Consider the following 10571-nt stretch of genomic DNA (forward strand, 5'->3'; position numbering starts at 1 on the left):
GTGAAAATCTAATTTTAACATTTCCTTGTACAATTCAGCAGAGAGGCAGTGGCAGGTGTTTCTGTCGGCTTTAAGATGAAAGATTCTTTAAAGCTAATGTAAAACTGTGTGCCATTTATTAAATTTAAACTTTATTTTACCAGATAAGCGTCAGTGAGACTAAAATGTCTTTTTAAGAGTGTCCATAACAATGAGTTACAAACAAGATATTTAAAATTAATGTCACTAAATATGCCACATATATGACTTAAACAGAAATTCAGTTAAACTGCAAGAAGAAGATTCAAAATACAGTTTTATAAGAGATTTCAGGGCTGCACCTAATGATTTTTTTCATCATCTGTTTACTAATTTACAAGTTATTTTCAATTTTTTTAAGCATTGGATACAAAAGAGCGTTCATTTCAGTTTAACAGTCTTATCTGTCCAACAACCCAAAACCGAAAGATATTCTGCTTACTGTCAAGTAAGGCCAAGAAGACAAGAAAACATTTACTTTTGAAAACAGATAAACGTCCTGTTTGTCCTATTTTATTTAAATGTTTGATAGACTAATCAATTAATTAATTAATTAATCCGCTTATTATTGCAGCTATCCTTAAAGCAACTCATAAAGCCTGTCTAAAACCAGAAGAACTAAACAGGACAAACACTTTAAGATTCAATTAACCCCATAATGAGTCAAGTGAAGTCACAGGTATTTATATAGTACATTTAAAATAAAAGACTATGAGCCAAAGTGCTTTTGAGTAGAGAAATGGGACTGATGTTATAAATTAAACAAGTTGAAATACTGGTATTAAGAATCTACAATATTATTTAAATATTCAGATTAAGACCCTACAATATAATTTATTGAAATATCTGAAAATGTGGTGCACAATGAACAAGGGAATGTAAAGTTGAATTGTTGTTTTTTGCACTAATCGACTGTCTGAAATTGAATGAAGTTTGACTTTTGAGGTGCACATCAGTTTAATTACACACAGTGTTTGGACTGATTCAACAAGAGGGCAAAAAGAAAATCAAAGAGTCAGCTGTTCTGTCACAAGTCATTATTTCAAGTATTTACAAGTGTGTGTGTCTAAGATTAAAAATAGAAGACTGATGTCACTGTCTGCAGTGATGTTGTTAATCAAAGTCACCACAGTAAACTGCTGCGCTTCCCTGCAGGACTCACTGAACAGACAACATCTTCCTTCAGCTGCACTCAGTTGGCTACCAAAAGAAAAAAAAAGAAAAAGAAAAAAGCGGCCTCATGCATCAGACGAGAAAATGAAAAGCACAGAGAGAGAAAGAGAAAGAGGACAGATTAACTGTTTAATCTTTAGGCCATCAAATCTGTGATTGATCGGGGATTACACACCCTGTTTGTGTCTTTGGCCTTGTGACTTACAATGCAGGGAAACCTGAGCCAGAATGGAGACTAATGCACAAAACACACACACATGAAACTCAAACTAAACCTCCCTCGTGCATAGTAGCCTGAAAGTGACAGATTAAGCTGGTGTCTAAAATGAAACTGCTGTGTGCCACTACCTGTGGCTGGACTCTTATTTCACGCAGCAGCTCTCTTTATTGCTGCAAACCAAAACACTGCACATCGTGACAGTTTAACCAACAATGAAAACTGACTTTTTGACATCCACCCTAACAAATTATGCAGCTCCTGTCTATTTTTGTCTTACAAAAAAACCCTCCTCCTCTTTTTCCCCCCAGAATCAATTCTACTCTGTCATTGTTTCTGATTGTCATCAGTGTGCACACGTGCGTTTACGTGCGTGTATCACACATCCACACAGGTTTGTGTTTGTGTGGGTGTGTAATCTCGGTGGTACCGCGGGAACGTGGAGTGTTCGCTTGGCCGGTGTTCAGCGGGCAGCTCACAGGATTATGATGACTGTCGCATGTGTGTTTGAGACATGAGAGGAGAATACGAGGCCAAGAGTGAGAGAAGGAGGGAAATGAGGAAAAGGTCTGTGGAGGGAGATCAACTGATCTAAAGAGTGAGGAGGAAAAGGTTTTCAAATTGGTAGACTCTGGAGAGACAGGTGCACAAAAGAGACAAACAAAAGGGAGAGAGCACAGAAGGGCCGTGTGTTTGCCATGGATTATTTCTGTGGGGTAGCGTCTGTGTGTTCCAGCTGTGGACAGTGGATTATACTAAAATTCATGTCTGTCTGTCGGCCTCAGTCAGCCTTTTTCCCTGTGTCTCTCTGCTAGGTCTCTCTGCAGAGGAGGCTTTCAAACTTTTATGGGAAAACACATCAGCAACCAGCATCCACATCAGCCCGGTGGCAGCTCTACAACGTCTGACAGGCCTGAGGAGGTGCTCTGAGTCTGCATCAGCCGGGAGAAGACAGATACGCTGCAGCAACAGTCACCAGGCTGGGACTTGGCAGCAGTCATGTTGTTACACCCTTCTGCTCCCTGTGCAGCTCTAATCCACGGCTCTGTCCTTCAAACATGACAATCCTACACACATGGCGCGGCCTCACACTCACCATACTGACACACACACACACACACATGTGCGCGCGCCTGCAAATTACTGCTCAGCTCGGACAAGGCGGTTTATCACATGCAGAGTGAAAAAAGCAATCACAGCAGATGTCACAACAGTTCAGCACATCCGTATGCTGCCACAATCGCTTTTGTCATTGCGTAAGATGTATACCACAGTCCCCCCCATTATTACGCTGCCACAACTCTGATGCCAGCTGTGGGTTTGGCCCCAGCTTAGTGTGATTACACCGCTGCACCTGTTTGGCAAGAGTTAGTCCATTCATTCAAACACACACAGACACACAGAGCACTTTAAGATGTGGCAGTGCCATTTGTAGCGGCCGACACATTTTAGTGTGACTTCAGCCGCACGCCTCCTGAAACCAGTTTAGTTGGACAATGTGTAGGACTGACTGGGGATCAGCTTATTCTTATCGTATTCTCAGAGCAGAAATCACTCACACATGCTAATGAGTGGAGTCTGAAGCTGCCAAAATGTCACAGTCACACTGAAAGCAGCAGAATTGTCACTGAGACACTGAACTCATTTTTGAAAACAAATAGAAAATGATAATCTCATCTTTCTCATTTCTAGCCTTAATTTAATGCACACCATGGACCACTTATAAAGGGCTTATAAGTTGTCAGATATTGCTTTATGAATCGGTATTAATCATTCATTTATGCTTTTTAGGTCACTTAACCATTAAAAATAACTCTTTTTTTTTGAGTCTAGCATGCAAAATCTTATGATTTGACAGGCATTATAACCATCCAAAGGGATATTTCTCAAACTGGCAACCCAAAAAATGTACTTATTATTGTATAGCAGGTCAATAAAACAATAGTAAATGGTTTATTAATCATCAAATAATCTGCCACAACATATAAGGCATTTCCAAAGCTATTTATAGTTACACTTACTAATAAAATGATGAAGATGATGGTACTACTCTTATATGATATGACGCACTAGTGTAAAATACACCTAAGATACTCTTACCTCTGCATATTAATAGAAATAATCAAGCATTTATGAGGATGATAGTCTAATAAATACTAATGAAAGCATTTATTAGCATTTATTAGACTATTATTCTCATAAATGCTTGATTTTTTATGTACTCTAATAAATAATCAGGCATTTATTAGAATAATAGTTTAAACTAAAAAAGAAAAAAGATCATAGCATTTAAACTGCTATGCTCAAAATGAGGCAGATTATGAATTGTATATTTTTTTTGTCTTGCTAGTTTAGATACCTTCTATACTGTATGATCAACACATCAGATATATGTTAGTGTTTTATTACTAACCCTTGTTCTGTCCCTTCCTTGTGATTGCAGGTTTGATACCTAAGACTTAATCATGCCTTTTACCAGGAGTCACATCACTTCCATTTATAACTAAATAAATAAATAAAAGTGGTGAAAGCAGAGAAGCTTACCTGGATTAACACAAGTTGTTATCAGGAATATCCAAAGTCCAGTCCTTTCCATGCCCAAACCACCGTTGCCAGCTTCTCGCTGTGGTTAAATTCCCAGTGTGAACTTGTTTCACGCCTCCTGCCTCCCAGTCTGAGCTCACAGCAGCAGCAGGTTCAGCTTCAGGACCGTGCGTCAGGGTCCGGGCATGTGTGCGTCAAAACGTCTCCACACTCTGTGAATTCGCCAGCTCTCAGCCAGGAAAGATTTCTCAAACTTCTCTCAGCACCTTGTGCCACTTTTTCTTTCTTTCTTTCCTTACTCCCCCCCTCCTCTTAATGCGGGTTTCCCTCTGACTGGTAACGGAGCTGCAGCAGTCTGTTCGGCTGAGGCTTGGCGGGGATAAAGCAGCTTAACGCGTGGGCAGATTATTTCCGAGATAGCCTGCCCCCCCTCAGTCCCGACTGACAAATATCTGTCACTGTGTGAGGGCTGAGCCGGCTGGTGTGCACATTTAGAAAAAAAAAAGGAAAAAAAAAAAAGTCGCAGTCAGGCTATTTTAAATGAGCAAACTCAATAGGCGCAATTAAGAGGTCAGACAGGGACGAAGCTCCAGGAGTCAGTGGCTGTGGGCTGATGTTCACACACTCATGAAAATGAGTTTTGCACCCTGCTGGCAGACATTTAGCCTACATGAACATGAGCAATCAACGCCTATGGAGCCTGGGAGGTGTCATGGAAGTTTAAAAAAAAGCGTTTGTGAACTCTAATTGCTTAGTTCTCTGGGTTTTGTACCATATTATTTATTTAGCTTTCTGCTCTCCAAGGAAAGCAAAGCCATTTGGAGTTTGAAGGAGACAAACCCTAAACTTGGGGGTTTTTTATGGAGTAGATGGTATCCACCATATCATCATTTATTCATTTTTTATTTATCTTTTTTTTTTTTTTGCTTTGGGGAGAGGCAGTCCTGGAGGCTAACTGAGGTGATGGAGATTTCAAATATAACACAGTTTAACTGCAAAAAAAAGTAGATCCAGTGAAATAAAAGTAAATACAAGTAACTCACAATAAGAGTAGACACATATAGCGTAAATGGCAAGCAATACGTTATGAATTATTAAAAGCTCCCAGGCTCTGTAGATTATAAATATTTTAGAAATAAATACAAAGCTGCCACTTGTAGCTGTTTAAGTGTGCATGTATAGCGTGACATTGGCTATAAAACCCTACATCAAACCCTGTTTCATCCAAGTCAAACAAACATTATATGAAAGAGTCTGACACATGCACTGAAAGCTGCCTGTATGTCCAGGGTGATTTGCAGAGGAGGAAAGCTTAACAGACAGATCCAGTGTAGGCAGGTGAGGACTGACAGAAGAAAATTGCAGAGCATACTGAAAGAAGGAAGCAAAAGTCAGAAAGTGTGTCTGAAGATTAAAGAGAAAGAGACAGTATTACTGTGTGATATTTACTAAGGCTGGTTCTTTCAGTTTATGCAGTCCTAAATGGATTATGTCAGTGTAAATGTGTGTAATCTGCCTGGGTTATGCACAGCAATCCTAACCGGATGTTTTCCTTACTTCTGCATAGTGCATGCAGGGAATGTCACAATCCTCTGTTATCATGGAGATGGAGTAAAAAGAGTCGGTGCAGGTCAGGTTTATCTGTTAACTGTTTAGCTTCATTAACACAACTCCTTACTTCAGTATAGATGTGTTCAGGTTTTGTCCTCAGTGTCAAAAAAGTGGACTCTGGATGATGCAGGTGGCTTCCATGTTGTGATGTTCAGTTTTAGCAGTTCTGGTCGTATGTTTCTGTTGACAGCAAACCGTGAAACTTCACATGGCCTAACAGTGACACCCTGTGCTGAAAGCTGAAAATCTGCATCCAGCTAACTTTGTGAAATTCCTTTTATTGGCCTTAGGGTGGAGACAGTGAGCCGCTGAAACTGAGTCATTTGGTATGATGGTGCTAGAAATTTCTAGGGGGCACAAATTCACCTTGTGATGACTGTGCAAGCATGATGCCAATTATGACATTTCTGTGAATATATTCTCATCTAAAATAAGTTAGTGCAGTCACTGCAGCAACGGCACTGTTTTATGCGTTTTATGAAGAGCACAGTCGAAAAATCACCTTGTTTTGGGAGTTATTTATTATGTATGAGAGCTAGTGGAAATGACAGGGAGATGATTGTGCAGAGCAACATGGATGACAAATGAGGAGAGGAGGAATTGAGACAAAAGCAAGGAGACGACCAAAGAGGAAAGGAGACAAGGTCAGAACACCCTGCAGGTAGAGATGATGACCGAGTTTTGCCTCGGCACACACAAACAACCTGCACAGCTGATGTCCTCCGTCAGCCACTGCAGAGGAGGAAGACGAATCAGCGCTCTCTGGTCCACCCTCATCCCTCCCACTCTCCCTCCACCTCTCTGTGCTGCTCCAACCTCGACTCAGAAGTGCGATGCTCTGCAGTGCTTCACACTGAGGCGACTCCTATCAGCTGTTTACAACCAGACCAGAGCACGCAGGAAGGAGCTGCTACATCATCCAGCCCTGGCAGGAGGTAAGATTCCTCAGAGATGATCAGCTGCAGCTCACGGACTAGATATGAGGACTAAGGTCAAATCAAGATGACGTGGAATATGTGCTAGAACATGCAGGTACGCAGGTCGTGAAAGCACAAAATGTGCAGAGACAGGTAAACTTTAGGCTGTAACTTATTGTTTAAAACTGTAGTATTCAGTTTTGGATGCAGATAAACAGAAAATGTGTGAAAGAAATTGAAAAATGTGAGGAACAGAATAACAAATTGGGAATAAAACAGTAAATGAAAAACATCTGTGTGTCCTTTGGCTCTGTATGATCTCCGTCCTTAGATTTGGCCACAAGTGGATCAAGTTCTGGAAACAGTTAAAGGACATTTAGCAGCTTAGATCAGAGCGTCGCAGCATTTTTGGCTTGTCATCCAAACAACAAAGTTTACCAGACTAAAGGAATGACAAGCTCTTTTGACATCTTTTTACCCTTTCCCCTCTATTTCTGTACTATAAATAACCTTACCAAAAATGACCTCACCCCCAGCTGGAGAGCCCAGTCCACAAAGGTTAGAATTCAAATTACTGTGACAGAGCATGTAACATTTTTGCTGTTCTATCTAACTTGCTTGTCTCTGTCATGTTTCCCCTCTTTTTGTTTCAAAGTTGGATGGGTACTTTTCCATCATGCTCAAGTCTCTGTTTGTGTATGGAGTGCTGGGAGGTGAGAAAAGAGATATTTGTGCTCTAAAATCTGTAGATTTCTGTACAACAAAAGCATATGATTAGATTTGAAATTGAATATCCTTCTATTTTTGCTCCCATATGTCCTTTTGTGTTTTTCCCCAGCGCTGCTGATCTCAGTAAAATCTGAGCTGATCAGCGTGTGCGTTGAAGATGACAACGACCTGAGAGTCGACTGTCTGGTCGAGCCAAAGCCCAACAAAATCAACAGCTTTGAGTTCTCCTGGTCCTCTGGAAACAAAGAATCCCTCATTAATACCAATGTGTCCGGTTCGTCAGCAGAGGCGAAGTTCAAAGACAAAAGCCAGGTGGAGGAGCTGGAGCCGCACGGCTACAGAATGACCCTGAGCGGCTTCACAGACGGTCTCCCACACAACACCACCTACTTGTGTAAAATATCCGGGGTGACTGCCAGTGTCAATGTGGAGAGAGGTAGGAGGACTGACTGGGTCTGAGGGAGTGAGCATGTGAATAAGTGAGTGGGAGACAAATTCAAGAGGCTTTTGTAAACTGTTTGCATCCCACTTTTCTTCCACTGCAGAACAACTGGCCACGTGTTCGGCTGTAAGCCTGTTTCTGAAGAGTTCCTGTTCCTGGATGGTGTGTCTGCTGCTTTTCTTCTATCACACGCACAGCTAAAACAACAAAAGCATGCAGGCTTGTGCGGGCGTACACACACGCACTCAACCACACCTCCGCTTCTGTCCGCATCCACACACATCCCCATCAATAACACCACATGCTGAAAAGATGTTGTCAACAACCTGCAGCTCTGTCGCTTCTTCTTGTGTCTTCCTCCTACGATCGCTGAAGCAGTATTAAAATGTTTTCATTAATGAAGATGACTCAAAGATGATTCAACTGAAGTGTTCTGCTTTTTGCAACAGAAATGCACACACTGTATGGATGTAAATACACTAAGTAAACATGAAAAAATGACTGTGGAAGATGCAGCACTTGTTTTCAATAAAGGGATGCCATTTAAAGTCATGCCTCGACTTGTTGTCTGTGGTCCAGATGGGAATAATAAGGTCAAACATGACTTTTCACTGCTTTTTATGGCTTTGTAAAACATGCACATTCCATAATGTTGGAGAACATTGTTCTAAATTAAAATATTAACAACTCATAAGTTGCATCCTCATAATCAAAACATCTGCAGATGATGTTTTTGAACAGGGTGATGTTGACTTTGAAACAAGTAGATTTACTGTTGCTTTTTTTAAAAAAATGGTTGACAGAAAAAGCAAAACAGATCCCTACAAATTCATCTGAAAATGCTTGTTTGCATGAGTGTTCACTATCTTCAATAAGAGAAACAGCTGGTGCAGGCGGCATTTTTACTAATCATTGCAGACAGACTTAGCGGCTCTGTTTCATTCCAAGCTTCCAGTAAGCCGTGGCAATGACCCACTACCACAGAACTCTCATAATTCCTTAAATGGCGATCATCTGTGTGGAGTGAAGAAAGTTTGAATAGATCAATTTCTCTGGAGACATTTAGTTTTAAAAGCATTATGTCAAAACTGGAAATGCATAAGTTGAATTAAGAACATCAATTATGGCAGCATTCGATTTAGATAGATTCTTTATGACATTTATTAGAAGGGAGTCATTGTGAAATTCATTCGTGTAAAAACACTCAAAGCAACTTCTTAAAGTCGGTCTAACTTTATAAGTCATTAGATCCTATATTTGAGTAAAATTACAATGTACAGTACAAATACAACATTGTAAAAATACTCCGTAACAAGCAAAAGTCCTTCATGAAAACTACCAAAGTATTAGCAACAAAATGTAGTTAACATATTAATCCAAAAGTAGTCATTAGATTATTAATGGTAAACATCAGTGTGTCAGCAGCATGTTGCTGTAGATGGAGCTAGTTTGAACTACTTTATATAGAATTTTCTAAACAGGGATATTAGATAAATCTGAGGGGTTGTGGGATAATTCGTGGGAGAGGAAAGAAGAGAAAGAAACTACATACATACATGAAACTGTTTTCAGTTTGTAGACTTTTTTAATGTTTGATTTTTGTTTAGATATTGCATCATTCAAAAATGTTGTTAAATTAAACCATATGAGAAGCTTAGAGGAAAAGAAATCATGATTTTGGGTGGCTGTGGCTCAGGTGGTAGCGAGTCGGTCAATAATCGGAAGGTTGGCGGTTCAATTTGGTCCTGTAATCTGTGTCATGGTCATTGTGTCCTTGGGCAAGACACTTCACCCACCTTCCCTGGTGTGAATGCGTAGGATTGTTTGAGGTGGTGGTCGGAGGGGCCACAGCCACGCCTCTGTTAGTCTGCCCCTGGACAGCTGTGGCTACATCGTAGCTTGCCACCACTGGAATGAATGGTTGTGAATGAATAATTGACAGTGTAAAACGTCTTTGATTGTCTAGAAAAGCACTATATAAAACCGATCAATTATTAATAATAATTTTTATGATTTAATGTAGCTCTTAACAACTCATAGACATCTGAAATATGAACTTGACTACACTCTGCTGTTTGTAAGATGTCAGAAGCCAAAAAGCTCGGAAACCACTGATACAATGTGAAACAATGTGTTGTAGTTGAAACGCTTGTATATTTTCCATTGAGTAAACTCCTTATCTTAAAAGTAACAATAATTGTCACATAGATGTAGTGGAGTAGAAAGTACAATATTTCTGTCTGAAATGTAGAGAAATGAAAGTGTAAAGTAGCATAAAGTGGAAATGCTCAACATGTACTTCAGAACTCTTTTTAGGTACAGTACTTAAGCAAATGTACTTTGTTACTGTCCAGCATGGTAAGTTGTCGGTATCAAACAGACATGTATAGATTAGATCAACTTATCATTTTAAGTCAATATGGTTCAAGCTATAGGAACTCTTGTTTTTAAGTTCTAAAATGGTCTGAAAATAAATATTAAAAAGACATTTTAAGTTCATTTAATAAGAAATTAGCAAACCCCATATATTTGCACAAAATAAATCAGGGCTTATTTGACTTAATTCCTTCATGATGCTTTACAGTGGACTAATAAACTACTTGTAATCTAATTAGATTGTGTGATTAATGTTTGATCTTATGGAATCCCAGTATGGTCCACAATGAATATGTTCATAATCACATTTTTCTAGACTGTCACCTGTTACTGCTTGATTTATTACAAACAAGATTCAGTTTGTCTGTTTCAGTTGCCAAAAAAAATGATGTTCACACTGACACTACAGAAAGGTACCAACTAGATCTCCACAACTTTTCTCTTACTATTTTTGTCCTTCATGTGACATGCTTATGGTTTGCAATGTTTTCTGATGAGTTGGTAAACGCCCTCAGCAGAGTCATCTGATACTAGACTGGACTGA

General features: G+C 39.7%; 1 protein-coding gene across 1 annotated transcript in view; it reads right to left on the reverse strand.

Annotated features, from left to right (window-relative positions):
* The window catches only part of nectin1a (nectin cell adhesion molecule 1a), a 22589-nt gene extending 18105 nt beyond the window's left edge, over positions 1-4484 (reverse strand). Inside the window, exon 1 of the mRNA XM_008278763.1 lies at positions 3953-4484. Coding sequence (XP_008276985.1) covers positions 3953-4004 — 52 coding nt within the window. The 5' untranslated portion in view covers positions 4005-4484. The remainder of the gene's footprint in view (positions 1-3952) is intronic.
* Positions 4485-10571: the final 6087 nt, after the last annotated feature.

Source organism: Stegastes partitus, unplaced genomic scaffold (assembly GCF_000690725.1).
Source record: "Stegastes partitus isolate 25-593 unplaced genomic scaffold, Stegastes_partitus-1.0.2 Scaffold132, whole genome shotgun sequence".
Classification (NCBI taxonomy): Eukaryota; Metazoa; Chordata; class Actinopteri; family Pomacentridae; genus Stegastes; species Stegastes partitus.